Below are 21963 nucleotides of genomic sequence, written 5' to 3'. Positions count from 1 at the left end.
GGTCCATCAAACCAGTCCCGCTCACCCTACAGGTGCCCTCACGGTGCCTGACCATGATCCCAATTGGGACTACAACACCCAGGCTGGTCTCACCCTCCGGAACCAATTTGCCACCTGTCTCCTGGCAGGATTAAAATGGGCCTCACAAAAGGCCATTAATTTTGAAAAACTCCAGGAAATCATCCAGGATAAAACAGAAAACCCCTCTACCTTCCTAGATAGATTAACCGGGGCTCTCCAGCAATACACCAACATTGACCCAGAATCCACAGATGGTAGACAGCTCCTTATGACTTATTTTTTCTCCCAAAGTTACCCTGACATTAAGGCTAAATTAAAGAAACTCAATAGAGGCCTCCTCACTCCTCAGACCTAGGTGCTGGCCACTGCCTTCAAGGTGTTCCACTCCCTGGATGAAAAGGCTAAACGCCAAAAATACAAAATGCTGGCTCAGGCCATGCGGGGGCCAGGAGATGGTCCCACCTGGGGTTCTCAACGCCTGTCGGCAGGACATCCTCTGGGCTCCTGTTACTGCTGTGGAGGGGAAGGGCGTTGGGCCAAAGCCTGTCCCAACCCCAAGCTGCCACCATGGCCATGTCCTAGATGCCATGCCCCTGGAAATTAGGCAACTGATTGCCCTGGCTCCCGGCGGGGGGGTTGGGTCAGTCTCACATTCCAGTCCAGACCTCATAGGGCTGGCAACAGACGATTGAAGGGGCCTTGGGACACCCCTCCCAGTGACTACCATGTCGTTTCTGGAGCCCAAGGTAAGCCTTCTGGTTGATGGGCGCCCCATCTGCCTCCTCCTGGACACCAGTGCCACTTTTTCAGTTCTGACAGAGTTTTGGGGGGCAACCAGCCCATCACAAACCCCTACTGTCGGGGTAGGGGGACAAACTATTTTTCCCACAAAGACCCCCATGCTTTCCTGCTCCTTTTCGGGTCATCCTTTCGCCCACCAGTTTCTAGTCATGCCCCAATGTCCCACCCCTTTACTGGGAAGAGATATTTTGACCAAATTTTGGGCCTCCATCTCATTTAACTTCTATCCCATTCCTCTTTTCGCCCTTATGGCTATGGCCGGCCCTTCTGATTTTACCAGCCAAACCCTCCCTTCAGGAGTGGTTCCTAGAGTATGGGACATGGACACTCCTTCCCTGGCAACTTGTCCTCCCATCAAGATCCTCTTACAGAATACTCATCACTTTCCGTGCCAGTCTCAGTACCCCCTCCCTACTTCCAGCCTGCTGGAACTACAACCAATCATTAACGATTTACTCCAAAAGGGGCTCCTCAGACCCACCCACTCCCCATACAACTCCCCCATCCTAGCTGTAAAAAAATCGAATGGCACCTACTGCCTTGTCCAGGATCTTAGACTCATCAATAATGCTGTTAAACCCATACACCCCCTCGTCCCTAACCCTTACACCATTCTCTCCTCTATTCCTGCCTCCTCCACCCACTTCTCTGTCCTTGACCTCAAAGATGCCTTTTTTACCATTCCCCCCTCCCCCGACTCACAGGACATCTTTGCTTTCACCTGGATGGACCCCCCCCACACACCACTCTCAACAACTCACATGGAGCCTCTCCATGAGTGGGCAGGCTAATGCTGAAGGGTACTTTTAGAGGTTTAAGATACGGGAGACCTACACTGTCCCACAAACCTCTCTCACCAGTCTGGTGGGCACCGGAGACTGCTCTCCTAAGGGGTGCCAGACCCCTCTCTCAGTCCCCTTCAAACCCAGGAGTGATAGCGACTTTGGATGCCATTGTCCTTTCTTCTCCCAGACTAAGGACCACTGCAAGAAGGGGGCACCATATACCCAGGAATATGGGGGATGTCCCTGTTGGTCCTGCAACATCTACCAGGTACTGAATTTAAGGGGCCCAGACAATGAATTCTCCCTTTATGGGGGACAAAATGGGACCATTGTGGCCCACATCCCCAACCCATGGGACAACAGATGGGCTCAGGGTGAAATGATAGCCCTCTATGCTGGGTGCACTGCCTCCAAACCCTCAGCTGACATTATGATTTCCAGGGAGCTCACCCTTCCAATCCCTACTCAAAAGGAGGTGACTTCAGAGGTCCTCCAGTCAGAACAAAGCCTACAGCAGGCCCTTCAACAATCCTCCACCCCTACCTGGCTCCAACAGTTCCAGGCTTCACTCCAACTCATGAACCTCACCACATCCATTAGTGTCATTGACTGCTTTCTTTGTGCCTCCCTCCAGCGTCCTCTGCTGGCTGCAGTTCCCATTAATGCTTCGTCTTCTATCAAGGCTTCCCCTGCTTTACGGAACTCCTCATGCGCCCCTCCCTTGCCATCGGTACCTCTATGGCACCTGACTCTACACAAGTTCCCTTGTGTAGAGGAACACACACCTGTTACACCCCGCTCTCGACATCTCGGTCCAACTTTTCTCTCTCCTGTCATATCAACATCACAGTTACAGCACAATTGGCGTCTCCCTCGGGGCTATATTTCTGGTGCCACAACACCCTACACTCCTGCGTAACCCAAACTACCCCCGGGCCCTGCATACTGGTAATCATAGTTCCCCAACTTACTCTTTATGGGGAAGCTGAATTCTCTCTCCTATTCGGCGCTTGACCAAAGCGCGCTGCCTTCTTTCCCGTCATGGTCGGTATAAGTTTGGCAACCTCCGTTGCCGCCGCAGGCTTCGTGGGGGAGCTCTTGGCCATAGTGTTATTTCAGCAAGGGACTTTGAGGAGCGCTTACAGATCACCCTTGAATCCACCTCGGCCTCACTGGCCTCCCTTCAGCGTCAGTTCACCTCTCTAGCTCAGGTGGCCCTCCAAAATCGTAGAGCCCTGGACCTCTTAACGGCCAAAAAAGGGGGTACCTGTTTCTTCCTCCGGGAGGAATGTTGCTATTTTGTCAATGAGTCCAGAATTGTGGAACAAAATGTCAACAAGTTAACAGACTTGGCCAAGGACCTCCTAAGGAGACCCAGTAAAAACACCTTAACCGACCTGCTGAGCTCTCCTCTCGTCACCTGGCTCCTGCCTTTCTTGGGTCCTTTGCTTATGCTCATTGCTCTCTGCACCCTCCTACCCTGCTTATTATGGTTTCTCAGATCTCAGGTGAACAGAATCTCTAATCAAACTTTCAACCAGCTTCTCCTTCAGGGATATCACCCCCTCATAGCCCAGCCGGAGGACACCCGCGATGAACCCTACCGGGACACTGGACTCTGAGCCACTTCAATCCCTTACAAGGTGCCTACTGTAGTTCCTTGATTCCCTACGTGAGGACAGCTGGCTAACACCTGCCATCCGAGACCCAGAGGAATGGCTGGAGACCATTTACGATCTATGGCTACAGGGAACCTTTATCGAATTCAGGGAAGAGGAAATTTTCACCTTTGGAGCCTGGGTGTATGCGGTTATGAGACCCGCTACTCTGATGCCATCTACCAACTAACCGTCCCTTCCTCTATGTCGCTCCTTGCCAGCTCAAAGAAGCCAGAGTGAACACAACACCCCTCTTCCTTAACAAACAAAAAAGGGAGGAATGTTGGCAATAATGGCGCCGATAGGTTTCGGTTCTTATTGCACCCTTAAGCTTCTGTTTTCCAGGGTCACGGTCCTGCCTCAAGTCTAGCTTGAATCCTCCTTCTGCCCCAACCTCCAATCAGCATGAACCATAAGATCCTAACCAATCAGATCATGCTGAGTCCCACTGAGGGGTATTTAAGCCCCTGCCCTTCCTGCCTCTCTCTCTCTCCCTTGGCTCTCTCCCTCTCCCACCTGGCAATAAAGAATCTCTTGGCCAGATCACTCCTCTCCACGTGGTCACTTTTGGGGCCCACTTTTCCAACAAAAGTCAACTTCACCACAACTTCTTGTGGGGCAAGAGAGTTCAGGGATCCATGAGAGGAAGAAGAATGGGACAGGAGTCGAGAGCAAAGGCTCTGGAAGCTGCAGGGTGGTCTATGGATCTCTGAGAAATAAAAATGAACTCAGCGCAAAATGCACCAAGCTGTGATGTTTCTTTCACAGCAAATGACAAAACCCTATGGTTCTTTGTTTATTCACACAGTTTAAAACAAAGCTGTAGAAAAAAAAATGTCCTGCAATCTCAAATTTGATGCAAAGCATAAATAAGTGGGCTGGACACATGCCAGGGAAGGGAGCTCAAACTCAACTGAGAAGCAAATGAAGCTCACTCAGGTGACACATTCATTGCACACACACCTCCCCCCAATCTTTGTTTTAGCTGGTTGAGCTCCAGATGGAAATGTCTTAGGAAAAGCTCTCCCAGCCCTGGTCCTAGGCAGTGCCACTATATAAGCAGGTGGGAAGGAGGGGACACCTGGCCCCTCAGGGCACTGGGACATGGGATGGTTTTATCCCAAAGGCATCTCCTTTGTGCTGTGCTCACTAGGTGTGATAAAGCCTGTGCCCCACAGCTAGGTAAAAATACATTTTCCCCAGATGCTATACAATACCATGAAGGAGAGGGAGGGAGGATTGGAGAGAGAAAGGGAGAAAGAGAGAGAGAGAGGGAGAAAGAGAGGGAGAAAAAGTGAGTGAGAGAGGGAGAGAGGGCGAGAGAGAGATGAGAGGGAGAGTACAATGGGGAGAGCAAGCAACAGGGTGAGCATTCACCTATTGCCCAACCCCATAGGTGAGGAGAGATGGGGAGGAGGGTGTGTATATTTCCTGTGGCTGCTGTAAGACATTACACAAATCTAGTGTCTTAAAACAACACAAATTTATGTTTGGGGAGGGTCTTTAAATATAGATTTATTGAGATATAATTCATATATGGTATAACTCACCCACTTAAAAGTATACAATGCAATGGTTTTTCGCATATTCACAGATATGTACACCATAATCCCAGTCAGTTTGGAATAGTTTTATCACTAGAAAAGAAACCCCATACCCTTTAGTTATCATTCTCATTCCCCAAAAACCCAGTCCTGAGAAACTACAAACCGGTTCCTGACTGGGGCTAGGCAACAGCGTGCTTCCCCCAGAGTAACACCTGATGGTAGGAGCTACATATGTGTTGTGTGTGTGTGCATGTTCAGGGGGAGAGCAGATAAGATGGGGGTCACAATGACAGCATAGTAGTCTCAGGCGCCCTTGGCTACCCTGTCCCAGATCTCTGTTCTGTGAGCCAGGGCAGGGCCATGATACCTCCAAGGGAGTGCTGGATGCACGGGAGAGCGTCTAACTCCGGTCCACACCCACTCAGAACTCAGTCTTGGGAACAGGTACTGGGGCAGGATGAGTCCTGAGGATGTCCTGCCTTTTCTGGGAAGACAGCTTCTGACTGGATGAGGGAGAAGCAGTCTTGGGTTTCTGACTGCACCATTTGAAGTAGAGTTTCTGTCTTCTGAGCTGGAGATCAGAGTCCAAAATTATGTCAGAGTGTCAGTAGGGCTGGCTCTGCTTGGAAGATGTGGGGAGAAGCCATTTCTTGGCCCTTCCCAGTGTCTGAACACTGCCCATAAACTTGAGGCCCCTTCCTGTATGTTGTTCACCATAGCATCTCTTCTGAGCTCCTGCCTCTCTCTTGTAAGGCCCCCTTGATACATCAATCCATACATCACCTAGGACCATCACCCCATCTCCGGATCCTTATCTTAATCCCACCTGCAAGGTTCTTCTTGCCATTTAAGGAAACATGTCCACAGACTCTGGGATTTGCACATGGATGTCTTTGGGGGCATGCTTCTATCTACTACAGGGTGGAAAGCAGGCAAACGAAAGTGGTTCCCTCCAGCTCAGAGACTGGCACTTCTGCACTAATACACTTGCTGCTTGGTCACAGACCCAAACCAGGAGCAGCACAGGGTATGGTGACAGGGAAAGCTCCCTGTCTCAAGCGTATCTTCCTAAACATTCCCTCTCTACCTTTCTGGGCTCTAGCTGTGCCTTCACTGTTAGCAGACTCTTGTCCTGGTCTTCTTCCTGAGCCCATGTAACAATAATTGCCATTTATGACACAACTGCTGTGTGTTCTGGCTCAGGGAAAGAGTGTAAGACCCTGTCTGAAAAACAAACTAAAAGCAAAGTGGTAGAGTGCTTGTCTAGTAAGTGTGAGGTCCTGAGTTTAATAACCCATACTGCAAAAAACTTAAAACAAGAAAAGACTAGGGCTGAGGAGTGTAACTTGCCTAATGTCACATGGTTAGTAACTGTGGAGGAGTAAGGATCTATGGAGCTTTTAAGATCTATTTGCAAATTCTTTGGTACTCTTGCCTCAAAAGATGGAGCCTAACTCTCCTCCACTTTAGTGTGATGTCATTAGTTATGGGTTTCTAGAGAATGTAAGGCAGCATAGGTAATGCTCTTCAAGATCAAAGGACTGTGGCTCCTCCTTGCAGCTGCCATATTGCCAGGGTGCTCAAGCAAGCCTCTGGAGAGGCCCACATGGCCAGGTCCTGCCCATAAGCCATCGTCTCCATCTTGACCGCAACTATGAGACTTTGACCCAAGACCATTCAGTTAACTTGCTCCCAAATTACTGACCCATAGGAATTGCAAATTAATAAATAATAAACTAATAAATAAGAATTTTAAGTCACTGCATTTGGGGGTTAAGAAACAATAGGTCATTAGCATGGCCCCTATGTCTGGGCTTATTCTAATTACTGATACTACCTCCAAATCATCAAGTTGGGTGACTTTTTGCACTGGGGGACGGAGAGAAGCTGGCTTTGAGGAAGAGAAGGTGGTGGATTTTAGATGACAACAGTGAAGGCTAAGGGAGCAAGGAATGGTGGGGTACAGAAGATTAGGTGGGGAAGAAGTCAAGGAGCCTGGGGAACCAGCTCCTGGGAAAGTTGTCATGAAGACTCAGGTATTTCCCTTACCAGTCTGCCAGGGGCTTTTCCTCCTGCTTCTTGGGCTGCAAGAGAGGGGTAGAAGATAGCGATGATGGCACCTGGAGCTGTTAGGGCACCTCTGAAGGTGCTCTTCAGAGTGGAGTAGACAAGTGCAGTTTAGAAACTCCACCTTCCGTTATCCACACAATGTTACTTCAAACAGAAGCTCAACTCAAGTAATCTAAGATGTAAAATTGCTGATATGGACTTTGTATTACTTTAGTGATCTTAATTCCAAAAAAACCAACATAAGTCCCACCTCCCCAAAGAAAACCCCCACAAATCCAAGCCAGGTATCAGGTGTTTGTACATTGACAGGTTTATTCTTCTCTTACAGCTTGAACAAGTACATCTGTACACACACACGGAAGTCAGTAAAAAGTAAGCCCTTACACTTTGTTGAAAATAAAGCATTCTGGTTAAATTCCCTGAAGAAGAAAACATCACATTTCTACAACACAGCCATTTTTCAATCCATGTGTGTTTTAAAGCCAACGTAACTCATTCGGATCTGCCTTAACCTAGGGGAAACCTAACATCAAGACCACAGGGGAAAGAGTACATGCCTCCGCTAAGTGTTAAAGACAGCAACTGTGGAATTCTGAAAAGTCTTCATAAACAGTTGAGAGTAGAAAACTTAACTTCAGACACTTCACTTTTAATCAAAGTACTGCTTATCATTAAAATGAAGCATTCCAAGGATACTAAAATTAAGTGCATATCTACAGCAACAAAAGGAACATATTACACTTAGCTTTCTTAAGTGAGGGAAAGTTCAGTATAAATTAATACTGGAAGATTCTAGCCCAGCTAGAATGAATCAATTAAAAAAAATCTGTCATGAAGTATATAAATATGGAATTCAGGAAAGCAAGTAGAGAAAAACTTACTAAATGTGGAACGTACCAAGCCAAAAAAAGTCATTCCCTGTGGGGAGGGGGGAGGAGTGAGGAGGAATTAATACTTATAAGCATGATGGAAGATAGTATAAAATGAAGACCTCAAATAAAACTGACCCTTGATGTGAGAATAATTCTATTCCTTATGTTATAAGAACGTCTTCCATTCTTCAGGAGAGACTTATGGGAAAAAAAAAAAAACCCATGCAAATAAAATTCAAATTACATGCCAGTGGTGTGACCTTGTCAGAGGTTGGCCCAGAAGGGATTTTGAAAGAGGTCAAAGCCCTGTTCTAATTGCAACTCAAATTGATGTTCACACAGAAATAAGAAGTATCTACTCATAAACCAACCCTTTATCTATGGATTTCATGGAAGCACTTGGCACTTCACAACGTTTTTACTTCTTTTTAAAAGAAAAAATGAGATGAGGGGAAAGAGGAGGAGGAGAGACAGACAGGCAGGTAAAGAACCTCATGATGCCAGGAAGGGAATATGGAGAAAATGAATGAAAGAAAAATGTGAGCAATTTCTTCAGACAGAAGAGTCTGCCCCACTGAGTAGGAATGAGTGCTTGGTTCTGGTCTGGAACCTGTGGGGTGGCTTGGGGGTCTGAATATTACAACAGATGCTCCTTTTGTATTTGGGGAACGATGGAATTAGTTCCTGCTTGTTGGGCAATGACCTGAGCCACCAACAAAAAGTCTCCAAGGACACCTTTGGCACCAGCCCTGTAAAATGGGAAGCAAAGCTTTGGCCAGACATGCTGCACTCACATGGCTAAAAGCATAAGTTTTTTAAAAGGCCACTGAGTGTGGCTTTATTTTATAAATAACTCCACTCTGGCTAGCAAATCTGTTTGACAGGCCACCATGGACCGCTGTGAGGCTGATGTGACTGGCAGTTGATCTAACGACTTCACACAGAGAATTGTTGTTCGAGTCTGGCTCACTCCTCTCCATGTGGTTCAAGAACATGGTACCTGCAGCTAGACCAAGCCTAGCTTCCCTTAAGTCAGAGAAAGAAAGAACATCATGGCGTGTTCCTGTGGATGTACAATGGAAGAGCCAAAGAAAATATACAGGTAAAGTGATTTACTTGTTGATGCCAATTTGGGGCCAGTTAGCAAAACCAAGGGATTATCCTCCAAAAATGGAAAAAAGGGTGGAGTTAACATCAATTCTATATGATAACCTCGAATCTGACTGCTAAAGGACAATTAACACATTGTCTCAGAGTCTTATCTGGCTTATATTAGAACCCCGTCTCCCCCAACTGTAAGTGTCCTTGAACTTAAGTGCGCCTTAGAAGGAAACACTCTGCTCTGGGAAGGGATCCAGTCCTCTGTGGCCTTTCCCTAAGAGCACTAACCACCTGGACTGCTTCCTCAGGGGGTCCCATCAGTTCCTCAAACTCCACCCTGGGTCCTAAAACAGTTTCTCAGGCACTTGACCTGAAATGACTTGCTTCTACCATTTTTAAGGAACTTTAAATAGGTGATGAAAACAAACCTAGTTGCTACAGAAAGATGAGAGTCAAACTCATTATGGCAGACCATGTAAAACACAGGTATCCCTTCCTTCCCTGGCATCACAAATACTAAATGGTAGAGGAGAAAATATTTTCAATTATTAAGAAGATGGAGAAAACAACTTACCCAAAGGGGAAAGCCATGAAAAAACAGACCAGAAAATATTACACTAACTAGGCTTCTAAAATAAGGATGGCATTTAAATAAAAATTTAAAAATGCTTGCAGCATCTAAAATCTCACAAGATTTGTTCTAAGTTTTAGGAAGCTTTAGAAAGCTAAATAGTGAGGTAGCAACCCCACCCTTCCCCCAAAAGCTTTCAGGAAGAGGCTCTACAAGCACCTGTCGCCTATGTTGAGAGAGGTCACAGGAAGGAACCCTGCTTCCAGCAGTATAAAGCACTGTGAGTGCTACAGCTCCTGAACTTGGTGGTTCTTGGATAGCCTGAAACACCACTGTGACACGGCCTAATATGGTTTTCTGTATAGCTCTCAGAAATAAATTAAGCTGACTCACATAAAAGTCGTTTTACACACCAGTTGAGTGCAATTTTATACATATATATACGTGTGTGTGTGTGTGTGTTTCTTGGCAGTACTGAGGTTTGAACTCAGGCCCTTGTGCTTTCTAGGCAGGTGCCCTGCCACTTGAGCCACATCCTAGCCCCTTTTGGCTTCAGTTGTTTTTCAGACAGTATCTTGCACTTTTTGCCAAGGGCTGCCTCAGACTGTGATCTTCCTACCTATGCTTCCCATGTTGGTGGGATTACATATGTGGACCGCTATGCCCAGCTTCACTAACTTTTTGCCTAGGCTTGCTTTGAACCACAATCTTCCCCATCTCTGCTTCCCAAATACCTGAGATTATACATGTAAACCAGATTATAGGTGAGCCCAGAGATGCAATAATATTTTAAATTCACACTCAGACCTACAATATGTACCATAAATTTTAGTAATATTATTTATTGACAATAAATATTAAGGGCTGGTCTCATTTTATACCTACATCCTCAGTTCTAATTCAAAATGCTAGTCAATATTCATTATACAGAACCAGACAAAGACTTTTTAAATTGAATTCCTCTACAACATAAAGTCTTCATCATTAAATATTAACTTTCTGTTCCACCTGTCTTTGGTATCAGTGCACCTTATAGAGTTCTTTCCTCTCCTTTGATTTGGTCCTTTGGCTGGTGAGGTAGGGCAGGTCCAGTATAATTATCTCCACTTTGAGATGAAGATGTGGAGGCGCAGAGAGGTTGAGTGACTTGCTCAGGGTCACCAGTCAGTCTGGAAATACAGTACAAAGCTGCCTTCCCACCTCCTTTTTGCAAAACTGCATTTAAAAATAGAAATTTCACCTAAAATGTTTCCTCAGAGCTATGGCTCACAAACCACTCATTTCCAATGTCTGAATACCTTCACACAAGCAAATATTTTTGTTATTATTCAACAATGTGAAATCCACCATAATAAAATCTGGTTTGGAACTGCTTTTGATGTAGTTTTGAATTTAACTGAAAAGCAGCCAATTGTATTCACACACTGTTGGCCTAGTGCAGGTGCCTAGTGCTGCAAAGGTGAACATGCAACTTTTATTTTCTCCACGTTAAAAATGTTTATCTTTAAATATAAGTGAGTTTCAGTAGGCTTCTCCTGGGGGAAACACTTTTAAGTCTGGGAAGCAGTCAAAATGGAAGGAAGCCCAGAAGGACAGCACAAAAGTGCTGACTATGCTTCCTGTCCTATCTGAAAATGAGTTCTCTAAGAAAAAGAATCATTGCTTCGGATGCTTTAGATAATTTGCCTATCTTCCAACACAGTCTTTGAGAAATTCCTCTCAATGAAACAATTTCATACAAAACAACTATTTTCATCAGATTTTCCAGTGCAGGAAACCTCTTAGGTTGTCACTGACAGAATAAACCAAACCCTAACACCTAGCAAAGAGTAGACTAATCAAACTAAAATTCTCCATCAACAAATTTCATCAATGAACAGTGAAAAAAGCAAGCATGCATTTATGATGTCTAGGTAAAATCAACCAAATAAATAAAACGCCTTCCTTACTTTATTATTTTTTTAAAGTCAATGCAATCCCAGTACTGGGTAGGTGGAAGCAAGGGGAGCTCTAGATGGAGGCCAACCTGAGCTATACAGAGAGACCCTGTCTCAACAAATGAGAAACAAAAACAAATAAAAACAAAAAACAACTTCCCAATACCCTACAAATAAAAAACAGAGCACCTACTACCTAAGTGTATTTTAAATACTCGAAGTTTAACACTCTGAAGTCTTTGAATTAAAGAAAAATCCTAACCATTTTTTAAAGCTAAATTAAAATAATGCTGTAATTCTGGAATGGTCTCACCCATTATAGCTGCATTGAGTCTTCAAGAACCAGTGTGGTGTTCATAGAGTGAATGATTAGTACCCTTATCCTTCATTTTAAAAGAAACTTAACATGGTTTTAATTGTATATACTTCAATACAGTGGGGATCACTGTATTGCCTGTCCTGCAGTGGCAGGAATGGGTCTTGTGAACTAGATGTTGCCAGCTCCCAAATGTGTGAATGCACACCCATAAACACATACAACTCTACAGTTCTAGAACAGGTCTAGTACTTCAGTAACTAGAACACAGAAAGTTTTTTCCTCCAAATAAGGTATGTATTTAGATAGACTACTAATGGATCTGAATTTTAAGAAATGATAGTCCACAGAACCTCACTTGGAGCATGAAGAATTGACATGGTGACTTATAATTTAATAATTCTGAGTATGCTAGATTTAAAGCCAAGCCTCTTGCTAGGATCTCATACAGCCACTATAACCTTACATTTGAAAAACTTAACAGGCAACCAGCACAAGAGTTAATTTGTAAAAAGCCCACATAGTGAGGATTATGCAGAGTTACCAATATTTATCTTTTCAGATTTCGGAATATACATATGGCTCAAATATGTTAATTTAAACTCTTAATTAGAATTTTTAAAAATTCAAGTTTTTCACTGAATGTATTCATGCTTAGAAAAAAAGTTTTCTGCATTTTTTTCAGGGTTTGATTATTCTGACAGTAGGAAGCAAACACCAGACTCAAAAATAATGAAGGACGCTCAAATAAACAACAAATCTGCAACATCCTGGTAGATTTTCCTGAAATATCGAAAAGCTGTGTTAGAACTGCTTGCAGAACACAAACACTACAAAATCGCCAGTATCTTCTCAGTCCGTTCTTGCTTTTAAAAATGATATACAACTAGCCAGGCACAGTGGCTCACGCTTGTATTCCTAACTACTCAGGAGGCAGAGATCAGAAGAATCACGGTTCGAAGCCAGCCGCGCAAATAGTTTGAGACCCTATCTCGAAACAATCCATCACACACACATACACAAGGCTAGTGGAGTGGCTCATGTGTAAGCTCTGAGTTCAAACCCAAACACCACACACACACACACACACACACAAAAAGATATACAACTGGACTAATGATGCAATGAAGTACTTATTGAAGTTTATAATTTAAGCATTTTGTATTCTAAATATATTAAAAACATTACAATAAATAGTTATTATAAAAATATCTTCAAGCCAGGTGCTGGTCACTCATGTCTATAACCCTAGCTACGTGGGAGGCTTAGATTAGGGGGACAATGGTCCAAGGCCAGCCTGGGCAAAAAGTTCAGTACCCCATCTCAACCAATGGCTGGGCATGGTGTATCCACCTGCCATCCTAGGTGGGATACCTGTGGGAAGTTGTAGTCTGGGCTAAAAAAGTTTGTGAGACCCCATCTCAACAGAAAAAAGCTGGGCATGTAGTACATGCCTGTCATCCCAGCAATGGCAGTAAGTGTAAAATAGGAGGATTATGGTCCAGGCTGCTGGCCTGGGCAGAAAGCAAGACCCTATCTCAAAAAAATCAGAGCAAAAAGGGCTGAAGGCATAGCTCAAGTGATAGAGTACTGCCTAGCAAGTGCTAAGCTCTGGTTCAAATCCCAGAACTGCAAAAAAAAAAAAAAAATCTTTAAAACATTTGCCAGACAAAATTTATAAAAAACTACTGACTTTATTGAATTATAATATATATATTCTTCACATTAAGATTTTATATAAAACAATTTGCAATGTGAAACTATTGTTTACATTTGTAAAAAAGCCTTTGAAAGTATTTAAAGCCTAATTAGTTTTCTTCAGTACAGTTCATCTTTGCCTTTGTCAAGAACAAATGCAAAGTTTCATGTGCTATCTCAATTCGTGAATAAAAAGAGCTATAAGTTCACTCTCATGTTAATAAAATGTTTGTGTTCAATGAATATAAATTACCCAGAACAAAGACATTTGGGGACTGGAGGTATAGCTTAGCTGTAGAGTGACTGCCTCATTTGTGATGACCTGAGCATAAGTGTCAGAACAGTTAACTCCAACATACATTTAAAATATCGGGGTTTTAAGAGGGACAAGACAGCCTCTGACTAGTAAAATGGTAAAATCATGAGTAGCATTAGGTTTATGGTATTTCAGAGCTGCTCTGGTTGATTAAGACAATTGCTACAAATAACATTTCAGTTGACTGTGCAAACAAGCCTGCTTCTGAGAGAATATTAACATAAGCAGGACAAGAGAGATTTTAGAAAAGCACTCACCAAAGGAAAGTGAATTAAAACAAGACTCCATTGGTCCCATTAAGGCAATGAGATCAAAAGTAAGGGATTAACCTTTAGAGTCAGGGATACAAGAAATATACTTGTACTCTGGTATCGTAATCCCAATGTCACTCAACACTGGGATAAATATGCTCCAAAGGAGGTGTCTTCTTTTTGTGGAGGTGGAACTTTGGTGTTATGTGCAAGAGACAAATTTATTTTGTCTCCAAGAACTTCATTTCTGCTTATAAAAGATTTTCCAATCATGACATCGACCATGCTTCAAATGGAGTTGCTGCCAAAGAAAGGAGGGCTGGGATGGTATTCTCTCAACAGCAAGGCATTAGGAACCATTTCCTCAAATGACTGCATGTTTTCTTGCTGGTGGTTTTTGCATGCACACGTGTGTCATATGTGTGTGTGTATAGTTTTAAAAAATTAAGATGAAATTCACTCATGACATTTATCATTCTACTCCAGAATAGGGGTATGCTGTCTGAAGTCCTAGCTATTTGGGAGGCTGAGGTGGAAGGACCACTTGAGTCCAGCTAGTCTGGACAACAGACCAAGACCCCATCTTAAAAAAATTAGCATTTTGAATGTATCATTCAGCAGTTTTTGGTATATGTGCAATACTGTACAACTAGTAGCATTATCTAATTCCAGATATTTTATCACCCCTAAACTCTATCACCTGTACCCGTTAAGTCACTCCCCACTTCTCCCTCCTGACAGCCTGCAGAAACCACACTTCTTCCTGTCTTGGTAGCCCTCAATAGTTCATACAATTGGAATTATGTAATATGTGGCCATTTGTGTCTGGCTTCTTTCACTTTACTTGGAAGTTCTCAAACCATTCTAAGGCGGTTATAATTCCCAGAAGATTAAACCAAAGATCCTGAAGGTTGTCGACCTGTCCTCTGAGTGCATGCCAGAATCTTGGAGCTACCATTTATGATGATGGTCTAGTCCTTCGACTATCTTTTGATCACATGAAGATAGATTTTAATCACAAGTACAAATTGTTACCTCTGGAATCTGTCTTTGGAATAGAAAAATAATCCATTGGGAGGAGTTTCTGAGGTTGGGAAGAATAATAAAGAAGAATAAAATTCTTGATTTGACTACATTTTAACAGTAATAGGTGCTCAGATTTCACATTTTTCCTCTTGGTAACACTGACATTTAAGCTATTCTAGAAGAATAAGAACACCAACTTGTTTTTTAGTACCACAAAGCATTTAATAAGTGCTTAGTCACTTGTGAAATGTTTTTCAAAAAGTCAAGTTAAAAATGAGTTAAACTCATTTTAACTTGAGTTAAACTTCAGTTTAACTCATGCTGATTTACAGCATGCTGATTCTTTATCATATCTCACACTAATAAAAAGACTTGATTTCAGAGCTAAATTTGTTCTCCATAAATTTGTTACTAGAGTTTTTTTTTGAGACAGGGTGTCAGTATGTAGCAGAGACTGGCTTGGAACTCTATCCTGTCTTAGCCTCTCAAGTGCTGGGATTACAGGCATGAAGTCTACAAATGCCTGGCTAGTTCCAGAGTTTTAACTCAAATTGTCCAATAATCATACTCTGAAGTGAGGTTTTCATGGGCTGCTTTGTCTGTATGATGTAGCAATTATAGATTCAGAATTGAGCATGGTTTAGTTTTCAAAAGGTGGGCCAAGTACAGATATATCGTGGGTAAACTGTGAACTGGGTTAAATCTTTATATAATTTTTCAAAGGTTAAAAATATTTGTATAAAGTAAGAAGGTGTAACCATCTATGAGATCAGTCTCTTTCTCTCTCTCTTGCATGTTCCCCAAAAAAGTCAATGTTAATTACTATAAGTGTGATTCAGCAACAGATGAAGGGATAAGGAAAATATGGTATGTACACATAGTGGAGTATTATTTAACCAGAAGAATGAAATCATGTCATCTGCTAAGTGATTTACATAACATCTTGTATAGGCATTGGGGAGCAAACCAATGCAGGCTGAGGGAGGGTAGCCATATCCCTGTAAGGGAGGCAGCATATGGAGGTGGTATCACAGCCATTTGGACTCCTTTGAAGGCACTGCAAACTCATTGCAGGAGAATTAAAATAGTGCCTAGCAGAAAGCAGGAATCCCATTTGGTTGAAGAGACAAAAGTTGGAGTTGAGGGGCAAAGTCCCAGAGAGAAGAAAACTTAAGGAAAGTAAACTTGAAGTTTTGCTACAATATGCCCTTGAGGTTTCTGCCAGTCAGGTGCACAAGGTGAGACTGCAGGAAACCCCTCAAAAGCAGCAGTTGGGAGACAAAAAGAACTGGGCAGAGATCTTAGTAGCAACTCTTGGTACTGAGGAGACAGAGAAGGCAATTCAATACCAATAAGATGAAGCAGCCCTGTAAAGACCTCACATTTTTGCTGAGAACCTGAAGAGGCTGTGTGCTGGGAGTAAGAGCAAAGCTGAAATACAAGCCCTAATAAAATCTAAAATCAACCTTTGATAGGATGACAGAGATCTGTCTGGACTTCATTTGCTCTTGAGAGGAAAACACAACCATCCAGGGGAAAAAAAACATCACCCAAAGCCTCAGCAATCTTTGATACACAATGTAAACCTTCCAGCCAAGCTTGGAGTCATGCTAAAATACAGGACAAAATGATTGAAAATCGAGAGGGAAAAATGGACAACAGGAAGGACCAACTGGTAGGAATTCAGACTTTGGGATTTTTCAGATGGAGTTAAAATTATTTTGAGTAATATGGTCAAGAATATAGCAGAAAGGATTGAAAATTCAGCACAGAGTTGGTATGTATAAGAAAGACTCAATGAACATTTCAGAACTGAAAATAAAACATATGAAAGTAAATTTAAAATTCATTAGACCAAGGAGAACAGAGGACAAGTAAATTAGAAGACAGGTCAGTAAAATTTGTACAGACTGAGGTACAGGGAGAAATAGAGATGGAAAATATAAGGAAGACTGGAAGATAACATGGAATATGGTGAAAAGGCTTTGGAGAATTTAAAGAATAATGACTGATAACAGATTGGAAAAAAACATGTGAAGAATGACTGGCTGTGAATTTCCAATAAGAAAAGATGATCAAGAGATTCTTTAGGGAAGATAAGGAAAATCACATATAGATATATCATAGTCAAACTTTTAAAAATTAAACACAAAGAGAAAATTTAAAAAGTGACCAGAGCAAAAAGACACATTAGGTTCAAAAGAAGTAAGACTGATGACTGACTTTGCCACAGAACTTAAGGAATGTAATGACACCTTGAAAGTTAAAGAACACCTAGAATTTCATACCCAGCAAAAATATCCTTCAAAAATGAAGACAACACTGAATTGTACATTTGAAATGGGTGAATCAAATGGCATATAAATTTTATTCCAGTAAAGGTGTTACACAAAAAAAAAGCAAAAGAAGGACTTCAAAAAGTAAAAGCTAAGATAATCCACTGATGTACCACATAATGACATTTCCACAGGTATGACAGCCGCTCCAAAAGTTATGTTCAGTAGTGATGTCATGGCTGTCTCAGGCTGATCTTGATGTTTGCAAAATGATGAAATCGCCTAACAATGCATTTCACAGAGCAACTGCCATCCTTGAGAAACATTTGGCTATACTAAAGAGAATTTTCCAGGCAGGAAAAAACAACAATAAAAACCAGATGGAAGTAAGAAAAAACAGGATGGAATGAAAAACATCAGGAAGTGTAAAGGGGTAGGCCATCAAAACTAAATACAGACTTTTAAAGGTGGGTAGTAGAGAATACTTGTTTATTCAAAAGGCAGCAGAAAAGGGAAATAATGACATAGGGAAATGGAACAGACAGAATTTTAATTTTAAGAAGGTAGATTGAAAACCAGCAAAGAATTATCACATTAACTGTAAATGATCTACAAAATCCAACTAAAAGCAAGTTTAACACAAACAAAACTTTTCATTCAGGTGGCTTTGATGGTGAATTATTTTAAACATGTAGGGAAGTAATAATACCAGCACAAACACTTCCCGAGTATAGAGAAACAAGAAACACATCCTCAACTTGTTTTATATGGCTAGGATGTTTATCTGTATGCTGAGATTGGCACAGCCTCAACTGCAGAAGAGGAAAATTCAGAACAGCTGCTTTTCATAAGTTCTTTATGTTCAGAGAAGCAGGAAAGCAGGTTTCTCCTGTTACAATGCTCCACCCTGTTTACCACTGGGTATAAAAGACTTACTGAAGGAGGACATGAGGCTTTTGCTTTGAGGCTTTTGCTTTGGGGTTTTTGCTTGAGGCTTTTGTTTTTGGCTTTTGGGTTTTTGGCTTTTTGGTGTGGGAGGCTTTGGAAGGGAAAAGAATTGTTGAAGGGAAAAGTATTGCTGAAGGGAAATGAATTGCTGAAAGGAAAGTGCCGGAGGGAGATTGCTGAAGGGAAAAGAATTGCTAAAGGGTTGATAGAAAGTCTACACTGAGAACTTTATACATAGGCTTTAGAAAAGCTAAGCTAAACAAAAGCTACAGGGAACATGAGACAGTGCAAGTTTGGGGCAAAGACTTTAAGAGAGAATATACTAAAGAAAAGCTAAGGGAAAACATGGGACAGTGCGAGTCTAAGGAAAGAGGTTTTAAAGAACAGTGAAGCAAGGTTTTAAAGAAGACTTTAGAAGCAAGGCTTTAAAGAATTGTAAAGGGATAAGGCCTTAAAGAATAAAGATAGAGATAAGAAGCAGAGTAAAACGAAGAGAATAACAGAGAAAAGAAGCAATGAGGATTGTGCATCTCCACCTGAGTGCCCAATACACCTGGTACCAACTTTCTGTCTATCCTTTGTTCTTTCTGCATCTCCCGTTGCCACCCAGTTAGCCCCAGTTAGGTTTAGTAACAAGGGAATGAGAGAAAAGGCCTTCTCCACAGCCTCTTATAAAGTTAAACATAAAATTGCAGTTAAAAACGTCAAGTGCCTCAACCTTACTGGATTCTAAAGCAAAGCGAATAAAAAAACCAATGATTTTCCAATCTATCTACCAAGAAGAAATGTTAGAAAACAGAGCCACTGTATTCCATTTATACAACTTCAATTTCTTTCTCTAGGTCATGATATTTCTTTTCTGTTATTTCTGTTTTCATCTTCATTTTTTTAAAACACAGAAGGGCTTTAAGACACAAACATAAAGACTGCTTACTGTAGGAAAGGACACCGATAAAAGCAGATTTTTAAAGTAAAGAGACAAATTTTCTAAAAGCATGTAAGTTGTAAGTGTTATATAATAATATAATAATACAATAAAAAAGAATGATGGGAACAACAGAATACTAGATGTTATCTGGGATTCCTGTGCTCTGAAGACCAGTTGCTATATTAAACACAAACTTGCTTATCTGAAGTATTCAATGCCTTACAACCAGCCAAGCAGAATTCCAAATAGGAAAATATCACAACATGTCCTTCCACCTATCCCAGCAGAAATATGCCAGGAAAATTAAGCTCAATGAGTAACCACCAAGCATACTGCCTTTTAATGTAAGTCTCCTTCTAAACATACAATATCAGCTTTTTGCCATCTGGTTGAAAGCAATGAAGTAATGAAAGAAAGATGCCAAGACACATATATTTGGGATCCACTTTAGTTTCTTACTCCTTGTCAGCCTGATGCTAGGAAAATATAAAAGTTCTGGCCCTTGCTTACTTCACAAATTCATGAAATAGATACACCTCAGCCATGGGCAGGGGGAAGAAGCATTTGGAACAGAAGGTACCTACTGAATTACATAAAAGGGAAAGGTGCATACCAGGAAAAGGGCTCAGCAAAAGTATCTTGAAAGCTCAAAAGTAAGCAATGCTGATGATGAGGACTGAAGTGAGACTAATTTAATGTTCTTAAGGAGATGCTGTCCCTTGAAAATAGGCCTTTTATTCCCAACAGAATCAAAACACATGTAATTACTTTTAAGGAAAATATTCTCTCTAAAGAATGTCAAAATTTGTATTGAAGTTACTGACATGATGGTGAATAAAACCTTTATGTTGCAATAGCAGCAATTTCTTTTGAGTATATTATATTTAAAATATTTATTTGATACATATTTCTTTGTATCAAATAAATTTGTTAATCTTATAGGTTGTTTCCATTCTTGAGTTTTATAATGACTCATATTTAAATTCCACATTTCATTAAAGCTTTTTATGTTGGTTTTTTTAGTGCTGGATAAAGATATCAAGTAATGATACTCATGATATCAAGTAATTATACTCACGAGGTGGTATAATTAAAGACCAGAAATTAGGTTCTTATGGTATAAGGCATTTGAGAGGCAAAACATCAAAATTTTAAGATCTTTCATCAGGTTGCAATAATTCATCTATAAGACAATTATTTTGACATATCCTAAATGGAATATCAGAATTTAACTTACTTACTTAGCTTTTAGGGAATACTAGAAATATTACCACACAAACACCCAAATTATTATTGGTCATTGAAAGAACACCCAAAATCAGGTAGTCCAAGACATAGATAAAACCAGTAATTTAAAAATTTTCAACATTGTAAGATACTATGTTCTTAATTAATCTTAAGCAATAACAGCTATTTAAAACAGAGGCAAGGTGAATATGTAGACAATAAACTGCATGACTTTTATAAAATATCTGAGTATGTTCTGAGTTACCAAGGAATGTCCTTATTTAAAAAGTAAGCCAGTCACTGTTATTCTAGTAGGATTCTATAAAATAACTTACCTTATATTTAAAATTTAGCTATTTACATATTTATTTAAGAAGTTAGTAGTAATCTAAAAAAATAAAAGGCAGTTTTTCATGGGCAAATGAACCTGCAACTTCAAGACAGACAATCACATTGAAATTAGTTTCATTCCAGTAATTCAGTGGTTTCTGAGTTTATAGAGGTTGAGAGAATTAATGGATTTCAAAATAACTAATTGAATTCATTCAACCACAAGATCTGGCATAGTAATTATATGAAACTGATCTTTCTTAATTTATTTCTTCTGTTACCAACCTTTTATTATTATTCTTGCCTCTCAATATATTATGCATATATAGTTTTAAAATAAATGAGTCAGGATTTATGATGGTATAAATTACATATAATACAATTAATAGGCAAAGCAGAAAATTGGTTCTAACACCAAAATTAGTGTCAAAAGAGAATTTAATGTACATACTTATTTTTCTTAGATCTATTTTTATTTACTCCTCATATCAAGAGTTCTCTCATTTAATATTTCATGTGAAGTATTTTTTAAGTTTAATTTTGATGTGACCAAATGAAAGCTGCTTTGTGAATTTTAAAGGGCAATTGCTATACACTAACAGAGAGCCTGCATACAACTTATCTGCTACAAATTTAGTATCAGATGCTGTGTTTTGGGTCTTTCTAAGCTGAGTGAGGATGATGATATCTGACAGAGCACAAGAACCTGTGTTTCCTGAGGTCTTTTCCAAAGCCCCATCTAGATAATGCAGGCAGGCTCATGAGCTTGCAGACAGCCTGGTCTTTCCTCCTTCCTCTCACTCTGCCTGACTTTTATCCATTTCAGTGTCTGTCAAGTCCACCAGGAGAAGACTAAAGGAAAAGCAATGAAAAGAAACCCATCAATCCAAATATTCACAATGAATCAGTCAACCATCTGGGTATACTGTTGAACCATTTTTCTGGCTCAATTTCTATTGGCTATTCAATTGCTTTTTAGTTTGTACATTACACTCATATTTTGTACCAGAAAACACAGTTTAAAAAGTGATTTTGAAGAGCTAACTTATACATTCCCAAATATAAACCAAATAAATACATCCAGTGTAAAAATAAATGGACATTTTCTTATTGTAAATCTGTGCCTGAGAGAATCACAGTTTTTGAATTAGCTAGTTTGGTAATAATTCAACCAAAATTTCCCAGCATTACCAAGAATGACTGAAAGCTACAAAATTCTCATTAACTCAATGAGAATTCTGTAGCCATTTGAGCCAGTAAAAGTATAAAAAGTTATTCCCATAA

General features: G+C 40.8%; 2 protein-coding genes across 2 annotated transcripts in view; one reads left to right on the top strand and one right to left on the bottom strand.

The window, feature by feature from the left end:
- The first annotated feature begins 746 nt into the window (after positions 1-746).
- On the top strand, positions 747-3229 carry LOC141421394 (ERV-BabFcenv provirus ancestral Env polyprotein-like). The gene is made up of 3 exons (XM_074066958.1): positions 747-767; positions 1795-2419; positions 2628-3229. The coding sequence occupies exons 1-3, from the start codon at positions 747-749 to the stop codon at positions 3227-3229; spliced, it is 1248 nt and encodes a 415-aa protein (XP_073923059.1).
- Positions 3230-4239: 1010 nt separating this feature from the next.
- Rps6ka5 (ribosomal protein S6 kinase A5) overlaps positions 4240-21963 on the bottom strand; it is a 187997-nt gene continuing 170273 nt past the window's right edge. Inside the window, exon 18 of the mRNA XM_074067318.1 lies at positions 4240-21531. The gene's annotated coding sequence lies outside the window, so the exon portion shown is untranslated. The remainder of the gene's footprint in view (positions 21532-21963) is intronic.

The sequence above is a fragment of the Castor canadensis genome, chromosome 3, assembly GCF_047511655.1.
Source record: "Castor canadensis chromosome 3, mCasCan1.hap1v2, whole genome shotgun sequence".
NCBI lineage: Eukaryota > Metazoa > Chordata > Mammalia > Rodentia > Castoridae > Castor > Castor canadensis.
This window is presented reverse-complemented; position numbering and strand designations above follow the sequence as displayed.